The 26690-nt window shown below is 33.5% G+C and overlaps 1 protein-coding gene across 2 annotated transcripts in view; it reads left to right on the forward strand.

Moving 5' to 3' along the window:
* Positions 1 to 4413: 4413 nt before the first annotated feature.
* LOC127723353 (calmodulin-4-like) overlaps positions 4414 to 26690 on the forward strand; it is a 31170-nt gene continuing 8893 nt past the window's right edge. Inside the window, exon 1 of one of the 2 annotated variants that reach the window (XM_052229932.1) lies at positions 4414 to 4549. In XM_052229932.1, coding sequence (XP_052085892.1) covers positions 4533 to 4549 — 17 coding nt within the window. In that variant the 5' untranslated portion in view covers positions 4414 to 4532. Of the gene's footprint in view, positions 4550 to 9879; positions 9983 to 26690 lie in introns of those variants that run through there. The other variant, XM_052229931.1, reaches the window with a different exon arrangement.

The raw sequence follows: 26690 nt of genomic DNA on the forward strand, positions 1-26690 counted from the left end.
TCATCGACAACGCCTATTGTTGTATGACGTCAGCTCGAGCAGTGAAATAACCGAGTTTATTTCACATGTGAAATTATCGGTTTTTATTTCACTGGGAAATCACGGTAATGTAATAATAGTAGTATACCATTAATGCATTGCATATGCATAATCATTCTTTCTTATATACAACATCACAAACACCAAGCCCAAACATGTATTATTCTTTTAGAATCGTCAACATTACCGCTTAAAATATTTTATCACTTAAATGTATATTAAAAGATAAAATTTCGTCGTAGCATCTTATATCTGCATTTAACACACCTCAACGATTCTTTAAGGTTCAGTTTGTTTTTCTTTAATCTAATTTATTTTGTTTTTCTTTTAGTTTGTATTTGTTTCCAATATTTTACCAGTTATTTTAAACAAAATAGGAACAATTTTAGAAACACCTTGATTGTTCCCATCTTTCCTGGACGTAGAATTTTAATTGCTGCTTAAACGGACTTTACTCTTTTTTAATTTTGCTAAAATTGTTCAGTTTGAAAATCGTAAAAACGCCCAATCCATTGACCGTCACTTTTTTCGTTGAAATCTACTTGATCTCCAATGTGAACACAGCTTGTATTTCAGAAATCTTAACATATGCTACTCTAATTTATTTAGCTATGTAGGATATCAATCAGTCTCGATGAACACTTATCTCTATAGCAACTGTTGGGCGCTAATACATATTCATTAGATCAAATCATTACCTATTACGCAGGTGGCCATAGAAAAGAACAGATGTATTTCGAAAAGACAGTATGCATTTCCGGTATTCCGAAAGACTACAACATCAACCAATATATATGCGTGAACAAGGGTTAACGCAATAAACGATAGCAAGTGAGAGGTTTGATTTTACTATCGGACTGTCCGTCTGTCAATAAGCCTATTTTATGTAGCGTGCGAATGGTCTGAATGTTTAACGTTATTTAAAACCCCGTGAAAAATACAGCATGGATGGATGCGTTCTAGTATTGTTTCGAATTTTTCCTCTAGTAAATGTTTGCTATTGTAGTAAATAGCTATCTATCAAGAATACTTTAATTGTACTATTGTTATAAGATAGTTTTTATCTCAGATATATATATTTAAAAAAACTATCCCCTATATTCAGACATTAGAGATGATTTTTCATTTCCTATCGTTAATTATCCATTTTTAGATGGTGACGTTCCCTTGTCACCATCTTACGGTGTTTATATATCTCAACTTGTACGATTCGCTCGTGTATGTAACAATGTTTTAGATTTTAACGAGAGAAATTTATGTATTACTGAAAAATTATTACACCAGGGTTTTCGATATCACAAACTAGTCAAAACATTTACTAAACTTTATCATCGGTATAAGGACATCATTCGTAAATATAGCTCAACATGCAGACTTCTTATACGTTCAGGTATTTCACATCCAATTTTTTATGGAAATATTCTTTATAAAGCACAAAAATGTCAGTATTCACCTCTGAAGCTAACAAAACCTTTAAATAGACTTATTAAGAAGGGATATAGTTACGATACTGTTGTCAGGTCATTAAAGATTGCATATTTTAGCGTTAATATTGATTCACTTATAGGGTCTTTGCATCGGCACTAAACACATTTATTTAAAAACCAGCTGTTGGCATGACACGGGTTATGTTCTTCTCATATATGTTATGATGGTATGATACTAAACCTCTAACGGGAAGGATTGTGCCTGATATTCATATAATGAAGACATAATTTCAGTGATCGGGAAGGACGTGCGCCTTGCGCCAATTGCGCTTATCGACCAGAAATGGCGCATAGAGTGACAAATGTAAGCGCCCGCGTGGCGCATGATATTTCTCACTTCGTTTTGAAACGTAGAGATATCGTCAAATGGATTTCCGATCGTATTTCGTGCCGCCATGTTTGAGTACACAACTGTGTAGTGTTTACTCCAATGATAGGAGCACCTATATATTTTTGGAACGTCTCGGGTGTTTTCTTATGGTAATAATACCAACATGCGGTATGACTGATTACCCCAAAAACGTAATTAACCATCATTCATGATATAATTTTTTATAAACAACTTTAAATTTGTGAAAATTGGCTAGTACAGGCGAGAATTCTTCTCTAATTATAATCTTCTAAGTAAGCTTGCTATTATTTCGATTGAAAAACCCAAAAGCCTTTTTATGAACAGTATACATAGTATTTGTCTCCATAAAAGGGGCTTAAATGTCCTTGTCAATATTGTTTTGGTCTTTGGCTCGTTTTGACATTTTGTAAACATGCCTTCAGCGAATTGTTGTTGCGTCTTATCAATTAACGTTGCTCTCTTCTGTTATTCTTGTCATCGTGATGAAATAATATTAATACAAGTGCAGAGGAAATGCCAGAAACGTCCTCTAATACGGAACGTCTGGAATAAGTATGGTATCGACGAAGACCCAAATTTAATGTAAAAAAAACCATGAACATGAACAAAGGAACAGTACCAGTTTTAACATTGTAAATAAAGGTTATCGTAAATATTGCCCGGTTTGGAAGAAGTTATTGTATATTCATTGAAATTGAAATTACAAAATCACAGGAACAATATCCATGATATTAATTATTTCATACTTGTAAGTACAGTGAAATATACACTTTTTTTATTTTTTTTATTGTAAACGAATGGCCCACTCATTTGACAACATGGCCCATTAATTCTAAAAATGGCCCATTGAATTTATCTTTTTGGGGGCCCTGGGCCCAAAGAGAAGAAATTCTTCCAGATCACTGCATAATCTTTCAATCAGTTTAATTGAAGTCTGGAGCTGGCATGTCAGTTAACTGCTAGTAGTCTGTTGTTATTTATGTATTATTATCATTTTGTTTATTTTCTTTGGTTACATCTTCTGACATCAGACTCGGACTTCTCTTGAACTGAATTTTAATGTGCGTATTGTTATGCGTTTACTTTTTTACATTGGCTAGAGGTATAGGGGGAGGGTTGAGATCTCATAAACATGTTTAACCCCGCCGCATTTTTGCGCCTGTCCCAAGTCAGGAGCCTCTAGCCTTTGTCAGTCTTGTATTATTTTTAATTTTAGTTTCTTGTGTGCAATTTGGAGTTTAGTATGGCGTTCATTATCACTGAACTAGTATATATATTTGTTTAGGGACCAGCTGAAGGACGCCTCCGGGTGCGGGAATTTCTCGCTGCATTGAAGACCTGTTGGTGACCTTCTGCTGTTGTCTGTTCTATGGTCGGGTTGTTGTCTCTTTGACACATTCCCCATTTCCATTCTCAATTTTATTTGTACAAAGAAATCAGATATAGCTTTATGTATTGAAAATACCAAAAATATCTGAATTGATTCATCGTTATTTAAGGTGCTTGCATGTGACAAAGTGCTTGCATATGGCAATGTGCTTGCATGTGACAAAGTGCTTGCATGTGACAATGTGCATGCATGTGACAATGTGCTTGCATGTGACCATGTGACAAAGTGCTTGCATTTGACAAAGTGCTTGCATGTGATAATGTGCTTGCATGTGACAAAGTGCTTGCATGTGATCATGTGCTTGAATGTGACAAAGCGCTTGCATGTGACGAAGTGCTTGCATGTGAGTATGTGCTTGCATGTGACAAAGTGCTTGCATGTGGCAATGTGCTTGCATGTGACAAAGTCCTTGCATGTGACAAAGTGCTTGCATGTGACAAAGTGCTTGAATGTGACAAAGTGCTTGCATGTGACAAAGTGCTTGCATGTGACTATGTGCTTGCATGTGACAAAGTGCTTGCATGTCACAATGTGTTTGCATGTGACAATGTGCTTGCATGTGACAATGTGTTTGCATGTGACAATGTGTTTGCATGTGAGTCTTTTATATTGATACTACAAATAATTATGTGTATCTTGTCAACCCCTATTAATGATATTGTCTACTTCCGCGCGCCATGAACCGATTTTGTATTTATTTTTCTTATAAAGGAAAGTAATTATAATGACTAAGTTGACTTGATAAAGGAAACGACAAAGAAAACAACAGTTTGTTCAGAAAAATCAACTAAAACATAGTAAAAGAACGTGCATGCGTAAATTAAAACTACAAATTATATAGCCATAGATATCATATATGGATAGAAGGAGATGTGTGTATACATCAATGCGACAGCAACCAATCAACAAAGATAACCGAAAAGATATCTATAGAGGGCAACATAAGCCCTCAATAATAGCTAGACAGCTGTTTATATAATGTGTTAACCCTCAATTGAAAGTAATGGATAATAGAGGTAGATATAATTTACCATGTTTGCCCATAATTATCCAACTAACGGAAAATATTCAGATAATATAACAACAAATTATTCTACAAATATACATATAATATTTTTAATATACACAGCCATATAAATAGAACTAACACCACGCTATAAATTGTGTGTCAGATGTTGCAAGTATTAATTAAATATTCGTGTTATTGTCAGAAATGTGACATATCTTTATTGAATATTTATTTATTTGTAACCTGGATGTAAATATGGGACAGAAACACAGGTATGTTACCAATATAATATAATGTATTCCGTTTTATTATAATAGTCGATGGGTTGATTGCTCAGTTACGGGTTCGATGTCCGTGGCAAATATTACATTGATTCATTTTTAAGTCTAGGTGGTGACTGTTGGAGCGTGAATTAAACCTCAAATCATATCCTCTTGTCAGTCTCTCATCAATACATTTAATCTGCAAAAAAAAAACAACAATAATTTTTTTTTATTAAAACCAAATTCTAAATGATACATAATATAGAGTTTTTATGGTGCTTGTAGCAAGTTGCAAATGTTCAGTGACGCACCGTCAGGTCTAAGTGATAAAAAAATATAAATTTTCCCATTCTATTATGGAAGTCGATGGATTTCGGGATAACTGCTGATTGCCCGCGGCAAATACTACAGTGGTGCATCGCCAGGTCTTGCGGTCATAAAACTTTCGAGCACGATTTTCGTACTCAGACTCAGAAATCAACCAATCAAAATCCTGGATTTGGTGTTTCGAGCACAAATTTTGTACTCCGAGTACTAAGTAAAATTTTATGACCGAGAGCCCAGGTCTAGTTTGTGACTGGTGGAACGTAAATTTAACTTCAAATCATATGTTCTTTTCGTTCTCCTAGAAATATAGGAGGGTCTGGATGAGGGGTCCTTCAATTGTATATTCTTTAATTTTTAAGCCATTTTCTCTATTCTTATAAATTTTGCTATTATTCTCTATTCTTTATATCTTAGCACCTTATTGTTCTCTTTTCTCTATTCTTTATTGTTTTGACCTATTTTTCTCTATTCTTTATTTGTTGGCCCAATTTTTCTGTGGTATAGACACGTTATTCTCTATTCTGTAAACCCCATTCATACCCTCATGCATATAGTTAAGCTGCAAAAAAAACCCCAATTTTCTAATAAATAAAAAAACTTTATGATTCATATGAATATATATTGACTTAGTTGGAATGAAAAACGCTATTGAAGGAGCAAGGCAAGAAAATCAAGTCAAGCAAAAAGATAAAAAAGATCAATAAATAATCCAATGCATTATTAACTTGAACATTAAAGTTCATCAGTATTAATATAAAATTTCAAAATTAACAGACAGAAAATGTACATATCGTAACGTTGTCTGTATATGATTTTAAATGCATTTCAAATTAATTAGCACATATACCGTCAATCCTTCGTTTTACTTTACTATGGATGGTTAAATTAATACCAAGTGCATGACAAATATTTAATTTGTACCTCGATACTGTCAATTAAGTTTTTAAAAAAAATACAATGTCTTGTATATAATATACCCCAAAAGAGAGTCAAAAGTTAAATCTATTTCATATATCGTTAATTCTATATTACACATTCATTCAAAACAAAGAATGTGATGTCAAAAGTCATTCATTGTATTATTGAATCCTTTGTACTCCCCATTTCCATTCTCAATTTTATCTTCAACAATTTCCGTTCTAGGTTTAATATAGTCAATTAATATGAAGTGTATGGAAATGTGACATAGTACTTAATTTCTCTACATTGTGATCTATGAAACGTTGTCCATCAGTATATCTACTCAACACACTTTAAAAATCTGTTGAACTACGGAAATTATCCATTAGGCACCAACCATTTTCTTTTCGAAAAGTAGGGCTGTGCTGAGATTTAACGTCGAATGAGACATTTTTACTGGTGAATCATCACTAAATATTTCCTCAAATACTCAAAAAGAATTTTCGTACACTTTGCAAAAATGTAGATTTTACAATGATTGTTTTCTAAAATTTAATAAAACGTATGACCCCATCGATCACCGTGCTAGAAAATTATGTCACTGGGCTTGTTTTTCTTGCAACAATTGAAAAAGAAAAACATCTTTAACATTCCTTTATAAAAAATTAATATAAAAGTTATCTCCCCTTATATCCATGGCTAAGTTGAAACATTAAATTGAACTAACACAAATATTTGGTATTTAATTATAAAAACAGTCTAAATAATACAATTAATCACTAGTTTTCTTTATCTTAATAAACAGTCTTACACATAAATTGCCATTCTGTCTCAAAATCTGCGGATTTAGGCAAAGAACTAGACCGTAGAGCTGGCATGTCAGTAACTGCTAGTAGTCCTTTGTTAATATATAGTTTCATTGTCTCAGTCATTACAGCTAAACGGACGTGCTTGGTCAGGTTTTCTGAAGTCCATGGGGCCTGTATCCGTGGTGTTGGATAAAGGACCGTCACTTCAACGTCTCACGACATTTGTCCTGATAACGCTTACTGTAATCATTAATACTACGTTTTCGACTCATCGACAAATACTACATCGTCGTGGTTGGCGTGCTGCCCAGCTGACCTACCTGGCCCTGAACAGAGCCGTTGTGAATTGCAGAGCTGTTTATTAACAACAAAATAGTAAAGAAACCAAATCAACAATCGCAAAACGAAAATGGACGGCCAGTCAAACTTTGATATCGACAACTATAATATTTAAAAATCTCCAAACGCCTAAGGGTATCTAGCCGACCGTTCGAGTGCTAAATAGCCAGTCAAGGGCTTAAAACACACCCAGCCGGTTTTATTGTTATTTTGCTTAGTTTCTTTTAATACCTTTTCTAACATCGGATTCGGACTTCTTTTAAAATTAATTTTACTGTTCGCTTTGCTGTGTGTTTGTTTATTCCACATTGACTAGATGTATAGGTGAGGGTTGAGATCTCACAAAACAAGTTTAACCCCGCCGCATTTTTTTTCACCTGTCCCAAGTCAGAAACCTCTAGCCTTTGTTAGTCTTGTCTGTTTATTTAATTTTGGTTCATTTGTATGTTTCGGAGTTTAGTGTGGCGTTCATTTCGCTGAACTAGTTAACATTATTGTTTAGGAGCCAGCTGAAGCCCGACTCCGGATGCGGGATTTTCTCGCTGCGTTGTACACCCATTGGTGGCCTGAGGCTGTTTCTGGTATTTAGTTGGATTGTTGTCTCTTTGACACATTCCCCGTTTCTATTCTCTGTTCTATTGTGTACTACTATTTTACAGTCCAAGAAGACCATATTCAGTTAATTTACCTTAAGATGATCAATTAATTTTTTTCAGCAGCAACTATTGTAAAATAGTTTTTGTTTAAGTATACAAGACGATACGATAAGAATTAATTGGAAAATGTTCAGACATTAAGGTTGTTCAAAATGGGTTGGGAGGGGGGAAAAGGGGGGGGGGGGTTGTTTGGTAAATTATTCGAGACTTCTACCCACCAACTAATTTTGAAATGGCGGATATATTTTATCACAACAAATCATTCATTGTTTTTTTTTTAATATTTTCAAGGAGGAATACATAAGGGTCAAAATGGGATTTACAGAATAGAGAATATTGGGCAAGATATAAGATAACAAGAAAACTGGGTTTTTATTAAATTATTAGAGTCATGTTAAAGGAATGAACTCCTGGTCGGCAAAAGTAAAAAAATGTTCAGGCAGTTGGTTTTCTGTTGAAAGCCGTACGGTGACCCCATATTTGCTAACATCTACTTCATTTGGTCTCTGGTGGACAGTTTTCTCATTGGCAGTCCGACATATCATATCTCTTTTTTTTTAAATAATGAAGCAATAGAAAGAACGCTTAATTACTTATATCGACGTGCATACCAAATAAAAAGTACAAACATACAAACACACAAAGCATTGGTCCATATATCTCGAAATTAAAAAAAAACAAATCTTAAATACAATTAGGCAGCGACTTTTCATCCCTTGTGGGGCATGGATTAAAAATAAAAATATTTGCTCAATTGTTTCAAAAGGGAAGTGAAAATAATAGTTTGTTTCCCCTTGAGAATAAAAAGGGGGAGGGATAAATACAAAGTGAGTTTCAAAATAAATGTCTTGTCCCTGTATGTTTTTGACGAAAATAAAACACTTAAGACCTATCTTTATTCTTCAATAATGTCCTTAGAAATTGTCGATTGAATTTTTTTTTTTATGAAAATGTAGATTTCTTTCAAATTTCAACAACTAGCATCCCTAAAAAGGGCAATCAAAGAGCTTTAGTATATGGTAACGACCTGTATACTTTGTGTCAGTTGTCGCATGTATGCATCTACACAATATTCTTTATTGTTTTCCACTTTCATGGTTAAAATCTTGTCCATTACTTCTCTTTAATTTCTTGCACGAACGTAATACGTAAGAGTAATCTATTTCTATCTGCACGCTAAAGAACCCTTGTAAAACTCTTTGAGTCTGACTAGGTAGTCTGATTCAAGGCCAAATTTCAACCCTTATCCAGCATACCCCCATGTTTTACTGCCAATCCAAATTTTCCGCCCATCATCTCGTCAACCCACTAGGAGAACCTACTTCTTATACTAATTGTTATTTTGTTTTCGGAAAAACTATGCAGGAAATATTTGCCACTGGACGTTGCATGTAATAATCAAGCAATCAATTATTATAATTGTATGAATATGCAAATTAAAAAATATTTATGTATATATATGTGTTCATGTTCATCCCCATCGTGAGCCCATACTAGTACAATGAAAGATTCTTCTAATATTTCCTCTTCTTGAATTACTTACAATACGTTTCATATCAATGTTAACCTTAACAAGTCTTGAGACGTAATGATGGATAAAAGATGGCATTAAAAATGATATCATATTATACTTTTCTCTTTGTAGTTTTGTTTTAATTTTGTAGTTCATACATCTCTACAATATTTTCATCATTTTTAATTGTTTTCCTGCGTATATTTGTACCAGGGTATAATAATGAATACAATGTAATGGTCTAAGAAATTAAAGAATAAATTAGTTTTATCCTTTAAAGTAGAACATATGCTTAAAGTATTAACGTTTAGAATAATGAACTTGAGAACTCAACATTGAAGAATGATAAATGTTAAAGTTTTTTAAATGTTGCGTAAAAATAGAAAAGGTAGATAAAAAAAATGAAAAAAATCGAGATATGAGGCCTCATTCAGACCCTCGTATAACCTGGAGAGTCTGTTATGGTGTTATATAAACGTGTCCTTCTCCTTTTTTTGCTATTCTAGGAAATATAATTTGTTTAAACTAAACTAAGAATAATAAATAGAGTATAATGACCTAAAAAGATAAAAAATACAAAGGTAGTAGAAAAATATATGAAAATTATCTACGTTAATAACAATGACCTTGAAATCTAATCATTTAATAACAATGACCTTGAAATCTAATCATTTAATAACAATGACCTTGAAATCTAATCATTTAATAATAATCAGAGTTAAGAAAAAAGAAAATGACTTTAAAATACAGAAAAGGTAGTCTAGATAAAAAAAAATTAGTTAAACGTCACCCGACCCTTCTTCGGACCCTCGTATACGTCCCATATTTCTCGAAACCAAATATTGCACTTGGTATTTGTTAAAGCAATACAAACTAAAATGGATGTACATAGACTGAGGTAGGAATTTAAAAGTTATTATTCAAATTAATCAACAACAAAAATAGTCGCAATTTTATCAAATTGATTTTTATCAAAATTGTTTTCGGTTGTTCAAATGCTTTGCAAACTGAATATAGTAATTCCAAGAAATGAATATTCTTGTCTTTCATTTTTGCTTATGTACTTTGTATATAGAGTGTTTATATGCCATTTTGTTTTTCTTTGTTGAAATAGTTATTTGAATTTTCCTTGGAGTTCGGTATTTTTGCTATTTTACTTTTTTCAATATTCAGAGGCGAATTTAGGGGGAGGTACATTTATGAATTTACATATATGCTTAATATATATCCTTTAAACAGACTTATTAAGAAGGGATATAGTTACGATACTGTTGTCAGGTCATTAAAGATTGCATATTTTGGCTTTGATATTGATTCACTTATAGGGTCTTTGCATCGGAATTAAACATATTTATTCTAAAACCAGATGTTGGCATGGCACGGGTTATGTTCTTCTCATATATTTTATGATGGTATAATACTAAACCCCTAACAGGAGGGCGATTGTGCCTGATATTCATATGATGAAGACATAATCTTTCAATCAGTTTAATTGAGGTCTGGAGCTGGCATGTCAGTAACTGCTAGTAGTCTGTTGTTATTTATGTATTATTGTCATTTTGTTTATTTTCTTTTGTTTCCTATTCTGACATCGGACTCGGACTTCTCTTGAACTGAGTTTTACTGTGCGTACTGTTGTACGTTTGTTTTTCTACATTGGCTAGAGGTATAGGGGGAGGGTTGAGATCTCAAAAAACATGTTTAACCCCGCCGCATTTTGCGCCTGTCCCAAGTCAGGAGCCTCTGGCCTTTGTTAGTCTTGTATCATTTATAATTTTAGTTTCTTGTGTATAATTTGGAGTTTAGTATGACGTCCATTATCACTGAACTAGTATACATATTTATTTAGGGGCCAGCTGAAGGACGCCTCCGGGTGCGGGAGTTTCTTGCTACATTGAAGACCCATTGGTGGCCTTCGGCTGTTGTCTGCTCTATGGTCGGGTTGTTGTCACTTTGACACATTCCCTATTTCCATTCTCAATTTTATTAATGCATAGACTTTTGACAAGTCCCACGCTAAATGTTGTATTGTTGCCCCCCTTTCAGAATCTGGATCCGCATCTGATATTGACGGATTGGACTTTTTAGCCAGAGAAAGAAAAGTAATTGTTCCTGATAATGTATTACGGGAAATATATATAAAAAGAGTGCTTGTCAAATTGATTTGAAATAAATGTTTTGTTCTACAAGTTCGATTTTCAGTATCATTTAGGATACAAGACACATGAGACAGGTGCGTGGATATATTCGTGCAATCTCCGTAAAATGGAAATAACTGTACGAGGGTCTGTATTGGGTTTACAAAATAGAGAATAACAGACCATTGCTACAGAAAAATATGCTAAAAATAAAGAATAGAAGAAATAGGCTAAAAAATAAAGAATAGCGAAATATAGGCAAAAAAAAAAAAAAAAAAAAAAAGAACAGAGAATATTGGTGTGTAAAAATATAAAGAATAGAGAATAATGGGGAAAATAAAGAATAGATAAAAATGGCTTAAAAAATTAAAGAATACAGACCATGTTGTATGGGATGATGTCACTGAGTGGAAGTTATAGAACAGACATCTCATGAAACCATGACATAATAGTTATATCTCTTATTACTGGATCATCTGTCTTTTCTTTCTTGTTGTGTCTCAATCTAATTAAAATATAGATCTCGGATTTCGTTATACTACGTTATACTACATGCGAGGATCTAACAACTACCCGTATAAGGTTTCACTTCTGAAGGATTTTGCATGTGACTTTTTCAACCAATCAGAATTCTAGTTATCCAATCGGAACAGCGCACGCGGAACATATTTACTTGAATGAGGTTCATTGAAAGGTCCCGAGGGTATCCAAAAATAAAAACAATGGGACTTAAAATTTATCGCTTTGATTGTTAATCGTTTGGAAATAGTTTTTAAATCTCTTTCGTCGTCATATTGTAACTATAGCCATGAATATTTGAAATATGTGACGTTTGTCAAAGTTTTCAGATGTGCCTCATATGCTTTATGACTTGAGGTCGGATCGTAATCGTGGAAATTAAAGAGTACAGTAAACACTGTTAAACTGTACACTATAGCACTGCCAGTGGCGGATCCAGGGGGGTGGGGTGGCTTCCGGGGGTTGGAACCCCCCTTTTTTTGACGATCAATGCATTTGAATGGGGACATATAGTTGGAACCCCCCCTCTTTATCCTGGGTTAGGAACCCCTCCCCCTTTTTATAAATGGCTGGATCCGCCCCTGACTGCTTCCCTCTGCCAGACGTGGATCAAGGATTTTGATAAGGGGGTGCAAACTATGCATAGTTTGAATGGGACATGTAAAAAGTCTAAGCATTGATAAACCATACATATATATGTTTAGCGCCACAAGCACCCCCCTCGGCTTGCATACAAGAAAAAAAAACTGTCCTCTATTAGCTGCTCTGGTGAAGTTTTTTTTAGCTCAGTTGGTCGAGTCTACTAGAGAGTTGCCTTACTGTACGAATTTTTGTGAACTGTCACGGGAGGGGGGGGGGAGGGGGGGGGCTCTTTTATTTTGTATCTAGTAAGAAAAAAATCTTAGGTAGTAGGCTATATATTTAAATACATGTGTATTTCCTATACAATTCCCATGCTGTAGCAGATACATATATACAAAAAACCAATCCTAGTCTATCATTGACATAATAATTGATAAATAAAATTCGAACTTGATCTGTAACTTGTCATGATAAAACAATACACCAAAAATCAAATCAATATCTTCAAGCACCAAGAAAAAAAGTGTGGAAAACTGATTTGCCAGACTGACGGATAGACAGACAGACAGACGGACGGAGTGCAAACCTAAAGTCCCCTTCGACTTTGACGGTAGGGGACAAATAACCAGGCATTTTGTAATATCAATATATGATTTAGATAGCTATGAATTTAGCTCGAACTGAAAATTCTTGCTTTTTTACCTTTTAAATAAATCCTTACATTAACAGCTAGCAATAAACCTGACTTCCAAATAACCTTGCATTTTGTAAGATCAATATATGATTGAGATAGCTGTAGAGTTTTATTAAAATCCAAGTTAATTTGAAAAAGTTATATAGGGAGCTACCATTTGATTTTTAGGAGGGGGGGGGGGGTTAGGATGAAATTTGAAAAAAATAGGCAGTACAGGAGTTTTGAGTAAAAAAAAGGCAGGATGAGACACTTGCAAAAAAAAAGTCAGGCCACACTTAAAAATATTTTGGTTTGCCCAAACCCTACCCAAAGGTAGAGACAGTGGGTAGGTAGGTCAGTTGTAGGTAGGCATTTTCTTTTTTTCGGTAAAGAGTAATTGAAGTGTCAGATGATTTTTAGTCTTCATGCCTATCTGATTAAAAAAAAACTTTTTCTCATCAGGACAATAAAAGATTTTGAGTAGGCAGCTATTATATGGGTAGATAGGGTTAGGGCAAACAAACATATTCTTTTTTATGGTCTCAGGATGACAATTTAGGTTAAAAAAAAGTCAGGATAAACTTAAAAAAAAGGTAGGACCAAATAGAGTGAAAAATAAAAAGGCAGGACAGATATAACAACTAAAAAAAAATGCAGAACAAAATTTTTCATCCTAGCCCCCCCACCCCCCCTCCATAAAAATCAAATGGTAGCTCCCTTAGTCCAAAATGAAAATTCTAGCTTTTTTTACCTTTTAATCAAATTTTTAAATTTGAAAGCAATAAACTAAATTATCAATAACCTGTCATTTTTTAAGATCAATATATACTTGACATAGAAGGGCTGCAGAAGTCATATGCAGAATATAGTGGCCCTATTGCTTCAAAGTGTCTGCAAAATAGACCAAAATCACAATTAATAAATCATGAAAAAGGTCAAGGTCAGAAAAAAATGCCTGTGTCGGACATGTTCACCCTAAAATCATTCCATACACCAAATGTAGAGGCCTAATTGCTAGTTTGAGAAATAGACTTAACCACAACAACTAAAGATTGAACCGTGAAAAAGTGGTCAAGGTTCGATGAAAACTGCTAGTCCAAAATGCACATGTACATCTAACAATTATTCTATACACCAAATATAGTTGACCTATTGCTTATAGAATCTGAGATACAGACTTGACCATAATACATTTGTAAAGTGAAAATTTCAAATGAGAAAAAAAAGCATAATTTTTAATCAAGCAGTCACTGAACCATAAAAATTAGGTCAAGGACAATGGACATTTGTTGGACATTAACTTAGTGACTACACATATAAGGTACACAAAAATGTATCTGTGTACAAGGTATAACACATCCAGGTCATCTATCTTCTGAAATATCAAACTTTATTCAAATAGTTTATGCTGCTGCACGATTATGCTGATTGTAATCCCTAAGTGTCACATTTTGCAACAATGGTCTCAGGTGACATAAAAACTATTTCATTAAATTCAATCACATTTCATGTGCCTGTACCAAGTATAAACCCTGTTGTATACTTGTAGTACATGTTGCATGGCCTATAGTTTTTATTTTTTTATTTTTAGAATTGTGTATTAAATGCATATGACAGATCTATATAAAATAGATGTGGTACATTTTTATACGACCGCAAAAAAATTTTGTGGTCGTATATTGGTATGACGTTGGCGTCGTCGTCGTCGTCGTCGTCGTCCGGCGTCGTCGTCCGAAGACACATTGGTTTTCGCACTCTAACTTTAGTTTAAGTGAATGGATCTTTTTGAAATTTGACCATAAGGTTAAATACCACAAAAGGAAGGTTGGGATTGATTTTGGGGGTTATGGTACCAACAGTTAAGGAATTAGGGGCCAAAAAGGGGCCAAAAATAAGCATTTTCTAGTTTCCAGACAATAACTGTGGAACGGTAAATGGATCTCTCTGAAATTATACTACAATTTTCCATACCACAAAGGGATGGTTAGGATTTGCTTTGGGGGGTTATGGCTCAAACCGTTTAGGAATTAGGGGCAAAAAAGGGGGAAAAACAAGGTTGTCCTGGTTAATGGACAAATACTTTAGTACAAAACATAATTTAAAGCAGTGTAAGGGAGATAAATCAAATACATCATTGAAATTATCTCCCTTACACTGCTTTTAAATTATGTATAAAGTAATGGTTAATGAACAATAAAGATAATTTAAAACAGTGTAAGGGAGGTAATCCAAATACAACGTTTTGGTTACTTCCCTTACACTGCTTTTAAATTATGTTTAAAGAAATGCATATTTATAAAGGAAGACCAGTAAAAATATCTGCAAATGTTGCATGTTTTTTTTTTACAAAAAAATCCATATGAAAAATTTGACACTATATTTTTAATTCTATTATAAAATAGATTAAGTTAGCACTATGGTAAATTTAAATGGGTAATTATGGTTGCCAACTCCATTGGAAATTTGAATTGAGATTATGACCATATCTTGAGGGAAAGAATTTTTTTGGGGAAAAAAGGGGGGGGGGGGGGGATAAAAAGAAATTGTGGGGGGTCAATTTTTTCTCATTTCAGACATCAGAAATTAAAAAGAATTATTCTTCAAATATTTTTTTTTTTTCAAATTTCAAATATTGAAAAATTTCAAGAAGTAATCTTTAATTGCACAGTATGGCGCATTAGATTTGTAAAATCTTTGATCACATTTATTTATTTGTTATGCCGAATCTAACAGTGTATTTAGATTTTTAATTTTGGGTCCAGTTTTCAAATTGGTCTACATTAAGGTCCAAAGGGTCCAAAATTAAACTTTGTTTGATTTTAGCAAAAATTGAATATATGAGGTTCTTTGATATGCTGAATCTTAACATGTATTTAGATTTTTGATTTTTGGCCCAGTTTTCAAGTTGGTCCAAATTGGGGTCCAAAATTAAACTTTGTTTGATTTCAACAAAAATTGAATATATGGGGTTCTTTGATATGCTGAATCTAACCATGTATTTAGATTTTTTATTTGTGGACCCCGTTATCAAATTGGTTCATATTGAGGTCAAAAGGGTCCAAAATTAAACTTTGTTTGATTTCATCTAAAATTGAATTATTGGGGTTCTTTGATATTCCAAATCTAACCGTGTATTTAGATTTTTAATTTTGGGTCCTGTTTTTTTAAATTGGTCTACATTAAGGTCCAAAGGGTCCAAAATTAAACTTAGTTTGATTTTAACAAAAATTGAATTCTTGGGGTTCTTTGATATGCTGATTCTAAACATGTGTTTAGATTTTTGATTATGGGCCCAGTTTTCAAGTTGGTCCAAGATAGGGTCCAGTATTTAAACTTTGTTTGATTTTAACAAAAATTGAATATATGGGGTTCTTTAATATGCTGAATCTAACCATGTATTTTGATTTTAGACATTGGACCATAATAGGTAAATTAAAAAAAATCAAGTTCTTAGACCACATTCTTTCTGTGTCAGAAACCTATGCTGTGTCAAATATTTAATAACAATCCAAATTCAGAGCTGTATCAAGCTTGAATGTTGTGTCCATACTTGCCCCAACTGTTCAGGGTTCGACCTCTGCGGTCGTATCAAGCTGCGCCCCAGCGAAGCATTTTATTGTACATGCAGTGATGTGATGTGCATGTACATGAATGATTATCACAGACACAATGAACAAGATATTTCTGCTGAATTTATTCACTACTTTTATAGACACATTAAAGACTAGAGCTTGACATATTGCATAGACAATTGCCTTTCCTTCTATTGAAGCCTTATATATACATGTAGGTTTCATTCTAGGTGTCATTTAATTATTTTTTGCTATTTTAGTTGCTGTCAGTCTATTACAAAGCAGGGTTATTATTCACATCACATAAACATATTCTTGTCCTGAATATGCATATTAATTTGCCACTGGACTGTAAACAGCTATCCATCATCATCATCATCATCATCATCATCATCATCATCATCATCATTATCATCATCATCATCATTAACATATATATAAACGTTTCATGTATAGTATCTCTTCTTGTTCATATGTAAACTTTGACCTACTGCTTTATATACATTGTGTAGAATCTGAGAAATGGAATTAACCACAATATATATTAATTTGCACAAAAAATAACCTTAATCACTGATGGGTAAAATGAGGTTGGGGTCACATGAACACCGTCTTTTGTTTGATTTTATTTTTACCTAATGTATATACCTTAATTTTTTATTTAAATATCTGTAGACTTATAAGTTGAAACAAGAGTGCACACGCTGAAATGTCTCGCCTACTATACTGACCATTGATTTTATGTTGATAGTCCTACTTATAAAGTTTTACTACAAGTATCACATTAACATTTATGATCCAAGAAAATGAGGTCAAGGTCAAATAAACCAAGGCGGAAATACATGTACACCTTTAATACAATCATTCCATACACATGATACACAGAATATAGATGACCTATTGCTTGTAGTATAAAACAAACAGACCAAACCATGGAAATTCCATATGGACCAATGAACCATGAAAATGAAGTCAAGGTCAGATGATACCTACCAGACATACATACATGCATACACCTTACAATCATTCCTTACACCAAATATAGTTGACATATTGCTTAAAGTTTAAGAGAAACAGACCAAAACACAAAAACCTAACATTGAGCAATGAACCGTGAAAATAAGGTCAAGGTCAAATAAAACCTGCCAGACTGATTGCCAGACTGATATGTACATTGTAAAATATTTCCATACACCAAATATAGTTGACCTACTGCATACAGTATTAGAAAAACAGACCAAAACACAAAAACTAAACTAGTACCACTGAACCATGAAAATGAGGTCAAGGTCAGATGACACCTGCCAGCTGGACATGTACACCTTACAATCATTACATACATGTACGCCAAATATAGTAGACCTATTGCTTATAGTATCTGAGATATGGACTTGACCATGAAAACTTAACCTTATTCACTGATCCATGAAACGAGGTCGAGGTCAAATGAAAACTGTCTGACAGGCATTAGAACCTTGCAAGGTACGCACATACCAAATATAGTTATCCAATTACTCATAATAAGAGAGAAATTAACATTACAAAAAATCTGAACTTTTTTTTCAAGTAGTCACTGAACCATGAAAATGAGGTCAATGACAATAGACATTTGACAGACGGAAACTTCGTATCATAAGGCATCTATATACAAAGTATGAAGCATCCAGATCTTCTACCTTCTGCAATATTAAGCTTTTAAGAAGTGAGTTAACGCCGCCGCATCACTATCCCTAATTACACAAAATTTTAGATTATTTTTTAACTTTTGTGATAAAATGGTGATATACATGTATGTGCTCAGTTGATACAACATTTTACAATTTTCATGCATCTTGGGACTCGCAAGTTTTGAAAATGATGAGTCCAGACTGATTATGATGAGTCCAGGACTCGCCTTAGTGAGAACCCGGGGCTCGACAAAAAATTGAGAGACAAGTTGAACCCCGTCTGACAACACATGTAAACCTTTGATCCCATACATGTATACCAAATATAGTTATCATATTACTTATAATATGCCACAAATTCACTTGATAAAATCACTACACATGTAGTTTTTTAAGGAGCAGTGAACAATGAAAATGGAATAAGGACAATGAACATATGTCTTGACAGAAACTTCTAAACATAAGGATTCCTTATACATTATCATGATTATGATTTTAAGTATGACAAATCCATGATTTCTACCCTCTGAAATATAAAACTTCATATAAATAGTAAATGTTGTTGTCCGATTAGCATTTCATGTCTTGCATGTCTTGTATTCTGAAACTTTTATCACAGACAGGACATAACTGGAGACCTTGGAGGAATTAAGCCTACTTATACATGTTATAAGCCTCATGGTGATAGTCAGTAATTTATCTGGATGAAAATGAACAAGGAAGATACAAAAAGTGAAGGTAGTCTTCAGTTCCAGAACAGACATAGTTGTCAGAAATTTTTTTTTTTAATTATCTGGTTTATCCGTTCAAATAAAGACAGAAGAAATCTATCTATTACTAAAATATAACTGTTCTGAACTGCATTTTATTTAATGAACGTATAGCACTGTCAACATATACAATGTACCTGACAACAACCAAGCAACAATCTTTTAGTTCACAAGTACAACAGCTTGATCCATATGTAATCCAAAATGTGCAGAATGCTATTATGGTGGGAGGTTCAAATTCACTTTATACTTCTCTACTTTGAATATTATATCTTATATCACCTTCATTGCTGGTGATCATCATGTCATGTACATCATCACAGTACATGTAGAACTTATTTTTAAACTTCTATTGGAAACCAGATTGGGCAAATATGTCTTCATAACGAGTTGAAAATATGGAATGTCTTGGACTAGGTTCTGTGGCTACCAAAGATTTAAAGAATGTCTGTTGGTCTTAAATCTGTATTGTATATGACTGTTATATGTATAAATGAAAAAGGCTTTTATATCTTTGCTTTTGTACAGACATCATTGACATTTATATTAGCAAACAATTTGCATTTCCTGGCATATCTGTTTGTTTGGCGGCTGAACATTTCCAAATGCATGTTTCATGTTTTTCACATCCTTTTTAGCAATGTTTAGTTTTCTGATGAAAATGCTGTTGCTTCCAGTTGATACAGATTCTATAGCTGAGCCTGTGTCTGGCCATTTCTTTATGTCTAGCATGTGTGTGAATTATTCACAGTGACTCTCAATTTCATTTCCCCAAACTTTCTGTGTCTGATTCCTTTCAATGAAGCTATATACATGATATAGACCAGGGAAGAATGTCTGCTCCTGAAATATCAATTTAAATATATTTATGGAATATTCTGATTTCAAAACAATGCTGACTCCATTATAAAGATTATTTAAGATTATTTAACATCCGTTTCAGAGGAACTCATTTAATTTTTTTCTTTAATATTACTAGCTTTTCCAGACTAAAAGAAAGATGAACAAAAAATGTACATGCATGTTTGTTTAGGGTTTCCCTACCTACATGTACATACATGTACCCTGTTACTTAATACTAGTGTTTATTCAAACACATTTTAATTGATATGTGCCTCTGGTTAATGACAGAATGTTTTATTGTCCTTAAATAAATGTTACTTACAGATATACATGTAGGTTATCTAAAAGTAAATTTATAAATTGACACTGTGAATCCATTTCTAGGATCCACATCTTCTTATCTTTGAACATATTTTGGGGAAATAAAAACACTGGCCCTTGAGTAATCCTTTTTGGGATTAGTTCTTGAGGTGTGGATTCCCTAATCAAATTTGTACGTACATGTATTTATTATCAGAATCTGTACACAAATCTTTAAACTTGTATTTTATTTCATTTCATTTCACATTTTTTACTTTTTGTTTAGCATCATCATTTCCAGACATTAATCTTATAAGATACCTATTGATTTTGTTTGATGGTTGGTTGTTTTCTGAACAATTTAACATACATGTATGTACTATGATAGAGATAGCCTCGTCTGTCTTGTTCTTCTATATATTGATCAAGTATATGTATTGGACATGTTGAATTTAAAGATAGAGTATTCTATCAGTCAAGAGCATAATTACTTAATAAAGTCTTCAAAATTATTTATACTAGTAATGTTACAAATGAAAACAAAGCAGTGGCGGACCCAGAAATTTTCTTCATAATGGGGGCCTGTACAGCCATGCTTCAGTGATTCCCTATATAAACAACCAAATTTTTCCAAAAAAGGGGGCCTGAGCCCCCTGAGCTCCCCCTCTAAATCCGCCTCTGCAAAGTTACTCAATCATGTAGTTAAAGCTTAATATTTGAGTATAAAAGACTACAATAAATGGGGAATGTGTCCATAGGACACAGATGATGCCCACTCTCGCAGACCATATAAAGTTATAAAACGACATAACTGAAGAACGGTAAAAGTGATGCTACCCAAATTTGTGCTTGATCTGAGTTTTTTTGGTAATAAGTATTGTGTATAAGTTTCATAACATTTGGTTGAGGCAAACTAAAGTTAGAGAATGGAAACGAAAAATTCCGCAATTTTATCATTTGTTCTGGAACGGTTAAAGTAACACTTTTTGTCTCTTTCAACTGATTTTTATAGTTCGTTCTTATATTGTACTGTTACACCACTGTCCCAGGTTAGGGGGAGGGTTGGGATCCCGCTAACATGTTTAACCCCGCCACATTCTGTATGTATGTGCCTGTCCCATGTCAGGAGCCTGTAATTCAGTGGTTGTCGTTTGTTTATGTGTTACATACTTGTTATTCGTTCATTTTTTTTTAACATAAATTAGGCTGTTAGTTTTTCTCGTTTGATTGTTTTACATTGTCATTTCGGGGCCTTTTATAGCTGACTGTGCGATATGGGCTTTGCTCATTGTTGAAGGCTATACGGTGACCTAGAGTTGTTAATTTCTGTGTCATTTGGTCTCTTGTGGAGAGTTGTCTCATTGGCAATCATACCACTTCTTCTTTTTTATATGTACATAAACAGGATGAAGTTATTTTTCTCACAAAGCATTAAACTAATATTTAATAAACACTAAAACACTAATTGCCATTCTGACCCACTGTAGCCGAGTCCAAGAATAGTGAACAATTAATTTCTTTCTTGGCAGAAATTTCCCCTAACAATTATCTGGAGCACCACATGATATCAACATGTATCAGTGTGTGACAGAAGTAAAAAAAGTATGCTGATATTAAAACTTCTTCTGCATGTGCTGGCATAAGTATACATGTATATCTTTGCAAGTAGAATATCATTAATAAGATGACATTATGATTTATATACTATTACCAATGAATTTAGATTTATCTGATCCCATATCTTCATTGACTTTGTAAATTATAATTTTTTGGTAGGAGAATGAAGACTTGCAATGTATTTTCTGGGATATTGTCATGTTTTTTTAAAGTACACTGTGAATCCTCCACAAAGATTATTTTTAATAAACACTCGAGAAGTTGCCCAATGATAGAAAAATGTCAACCTTTAATACTCTATTTTCGAGAATTTACCTTTGAATGCAGACTTGATGGTATCCGGTCGTTCCGTCCCCAAACCGATCCGGCCCCAAGTCGATCCGGCCCCAAGTCGATCCGTCCCAAGTCTATCCGGCCCACGTCGATCCGTCCCTACGTCGATCCGGCCCCATAATAAAATATGAATACTCCTATAAAGGAATTTAAAAAAAAAATAAAATATCTATCTTTATAATGTAAAATACAAATATAAAATACCAAATAGAATTAATAAGCTTTCAAGTTACCATTTTACACCTGAAAAACACGCAAATTAATATTCCCAGATTTAAAACACAAGAGTGCACACGCTGAAATGTCTCGCCTTCTTTACTAACCATCGATTTTACGTTGATAGTCCTAAATACAAAGCTATACTACAAGTAACACATAAACTAAACATGATCCAAGAAAATGAGGTCAAGGTCAGATAAACCAAACGAGAAATACATGTACAGTTTTGTGAAACTTTTTGTATTCACCCTTTTTCTGAAACACTATTGTTTCAGAAAAAGGGTGAAGGTTTGGTACCATTAAAACGTTTAAACCCGCTGCATTTGTTTGCACCTGTCCTAAGTCAGGAATCTGATGTTCAGTAGTTGTCGTTTGTTGATGTGGTTCATAAGTGTTTCTCGTTTCTCGTTTTTTATATAGATTAGACCGTTGGTTTTCCCGTTTGAATGGTTTTACACTAGTAATTTTTTGGGGCCCTTTATAGCTTACTGTTCGGTGTGAGCCAAGGCTCCGTGTTGAAGACCGTACTATGACCTATAATGGTTTACTTTTATAAGTTTTGACTTGGATGGAGAGTTGTCTCATTGGCACTCATACCACATCTTCTTATATCTACACCTTACAATCATTCAATAAAACAAACATAGTTGACCTATTGTTTATTGTTTCTAAGAAACAGTCTTTAAACAAGAAAACTTAACATTGACCAAGGAACCATGAAAATTAGGTCAAGGTCAGATGAACCATGCCAGACAGACATGTATACCTTACAATCAATTTTGGCATTAAATATAGTTGACCTATTGCTTATAGTATCTAAGAAACAAACTTAACCATGAAAACTTAACATTGACCAATATTTCCATACACCATTTATAGTTGACCTATTGCATATAGTATTAGAAAAAAAGACCAAAACTCAAAAACTTAACTTTGACCACTGAACCATGAAAATGAGGTCAAGGTCAGATGACACCTACCAGTTGGACATGTACACCTTACAATCATTCTATATACCAAATATAGTAGACCTACTGCTTATAGTATCTGATATATGGACTTGACCACGAAAACTTAACCTTGTTCACTGATCCATGAAATGAGGTCGAGGTCAAATGAAAATTGTCTGACGGACATGAGGACATTGCAAGGTACGCACATACTAAATATAGTTATCCTATTACTTATAATAAGAGAGAATTTAACATTACAAAAAATCTTAACTTTTTTTTCAAGTAGTCACTGATCCATGAAAATGAGGTCAAGGACATTGATGCCTGTTGATTGTACTAAATTCTGTTATATACGTTTTTAATACAATTATACCCAAAATTTGGAAAACTTGTGATGAAAACATAATCAACATAGTTGTTTTAAACTCATCTAAAGAAAATATTTGTAAAATGCCAATTTTTTTTACAGTACACCTTTTACATTATAGTAAAATTCATAAACATTTATGAATTACAACTAATATATATCTTTATTTTATTTCTTATATATATATTTTTTTATTGGGCCGGATCGACTTTAAATATGGGCCGGATCGACGTTGGGCCGGATCGACGTTGGGCCGGATCGACGTGGGACGGATCGACTTGGGCCGGATCGACGTGGGGCCGGATCGACATGAAAGCGACTTGATTATCGGGTAGCAGATATCTGGTATGTAAACTCTTTCCATAGCCCGTTTGAAGCATGTTGGAAGCCTGACCATGCAATCTTTGATTTCCAAAATTTGTCTCTTCTCAAATTTCAATTCTTTCACTTTGTACTAAGGCAAAATTTCAGTTAATGCATTTTCTATGTTGTTTTTCCATTTCTTCGTCGCCATCTTCAACATGTTCCTAGGTCGCGTTTATAAGGAGCATTCTGATTGGTCGATATAAATACTTTCTGGGGTCAAATATTACGTTATATAAGGTCACAAAAGTGAAACCATGTATGGTACTTGTTAGATCCTCGTATGTAGTATAACGTAGTATAACGAAATCCGAGATCTATATTTTAATTAGATTGGTTGTGTCTCACTGCCTTGTTGAAATTAACATTCATTTCTTTAAAAGATGAATTAACCCTTAATTGATTGATTGATTTTTTGTTCTACGCCATTTTCAGCACTATTGTCAATCAATCAATCAATCAATCAATCAATCAATTAAGATTGTAGTTGAACGCACCTGACACGTACTGGGTTCTAACTCGCAATCAAGGTGTTGACAGGCTAGTGATACAGTAATTAAACTACTTAGATCAATCGGCCACCGAGGCCCTATATTAACCTTAGAATAACTTCTTGTGAATCGATTTCATTTGCGCACTAACGATTTAGAATTTGTTTTACAACTGAAGTATAAAGTAATTGCCGTAGAAGAAATGCAATCACCTCATTATTGTGGTGATTTTTCAATAAAATGACGAGGAAAATTTTCCCGAAGGTAAGAAAAAAAAAGAGGGGGTGCAATCACTGTTTTATAGATTATCAACAATTATCAAAACATTTGTAAATACTGAATATGATTAGATACTGGGTATGTAAGGTATATAATAACTACACAATTCTTTGGATTTTTTTAGATAAATTACATGCTTTTGATGGTCCTTTGGATTCGGTTGACAGCTTTGACTTTCCCACTCTTTATATTTCACTTCCGCACGATATGATCAAACAAAAGTTTTCCTATTTTATTACTATAGTAAAAAGTAAAATAACGAAAATACCTGACTCCAGGGAAAATTCAACATGGAAAGTCCTGTAAATGATTGTTTGATTAATCTGATTTTTGATTTATTTGCTGCAACTCGTATTAAGCCTTTTTCCCTAATGAGGAAGGTAAATATGCTAAATATACTTACTGGAGGTGTGATGAGATGATAAAAGCTGTAAATTTTCTCCTTGACAGCATTTATGTACGTTTCGGCAATACAGTTTATCAACAGGTTGTAGGAATTCCTATGGGCACTTATTGTGCCCCTTTAATAGCAGACTTGTTCCTGTACTTTTATGAATCACAGTTTATGGCCAAAGTCAGTAAAGATCTGTCTAAATTCCATTTAATTGATAAATTCAACAACACTTACGTTATCTTGATTATATATTTTTTTTTCGTTAAATAAATAAAATTCTCTAAATATACTGCCAAAAAATTTACCCAAAGGAACTTACTGCAAACCAAATACTAACAGCAATAACTGTCCTTTCCTAGATTTAGATATTTCAGTTTTACACGACAAACTCTTCACAAAAATTTATGACAAAAGGGACGATTTTTCTTTCCTTATCGTTAATTTTCCTTTTTTGGACGGTAATGTTCCTTTGGCACCGTAATACTGTGTTTATATATCCCAACTCGTTCGCTATGCCCGTGTCTGTAGTTTTGGATTTCAGTGAACGGAATATATGTATTACTGATAACTTATTAAGTCAGGGATTTCGTTACCACAAATTACTTAAAACCTTTACTTAATTCTTCCATAGATACAAAAATTTGGTTTGCAAGTTTGGCTGTACCTGTAGAAACTTATTTCAAACGGAATAGCACATCCTAATTTCTACGCTTATGTTGTTTACCGAGCCCGGAAATTTGGATACGATCCGTGTAAACGTATCAATCCTTTAAATAAACTTATTCTAAAAGGTTACCAATTCAACACTGTTATTAGATCTTTGATATTGATTTTATCTGTATAAATATTGATGTTGTTGTCAGTAAATTAAAACCATACTAACTATTATCATAACAGTTGATAAGAATGGTAGCCCTAAACGGACACACTGCATTTTGTTTACAAACAAGCAAATCGTGATAACGAATTGTTTAATCGAGATACTACTAACGAATTACATATTCAAGAAAAACGGACAAGTGAATATTGATAACGAGCAGGAAAAAAATAAATTAAGTGTGATCCTTCCCAATATTATGATATTCCCTTCAATGAAGTAATTAGCTGGTATAAGTGCTGCATGGCTTTCTTTATGCGAATATAAAGGTTACTCGTTTTATAATTAGAAGGAAAGGGAACAATGTACAGATATCTTAATTTAAATTGATTATCACAAAACAATTAGCAATACTTCCTCCCCATTTCTACCAATCCTTTCAACTCTTAAAGTAAAATTAAAGGTTATTTGATTGATTACCGATTGCTTAATTAATGTCCAGTGGCAAATATTTTATGCATAATCTGGACGGAAAGTGTATCGTTCGAGATGAAAGGCAGTAAATAAGATTGGATAAGGATTATGTTCTCTGGTAGTCGGATCGAGATTTTCCCATACCCACCTTTTGTAGAGCATGTGTAATTGCTCCTCGGGATTCGGATCCCTCCGCGGATTTCGGATCGGGATACCCGGTGTGTCTGCTGCATCT

This window comes from Mytilus californianus, unplaced genomic scaffold (assembly GCF_021869535.1).
Source record: "Mytilus californianus isolate M0D057914Y unplaced genomic scaffold, xbMytCali1.0.p SCAF_13, whole genome shotgun sequence".
Lineage (NCBI taxonomy): Eukaryota > Metazoa > Mollusca > Bivalvia > Mytilida > Mytilidae > Mytilus > Mytilus californianus.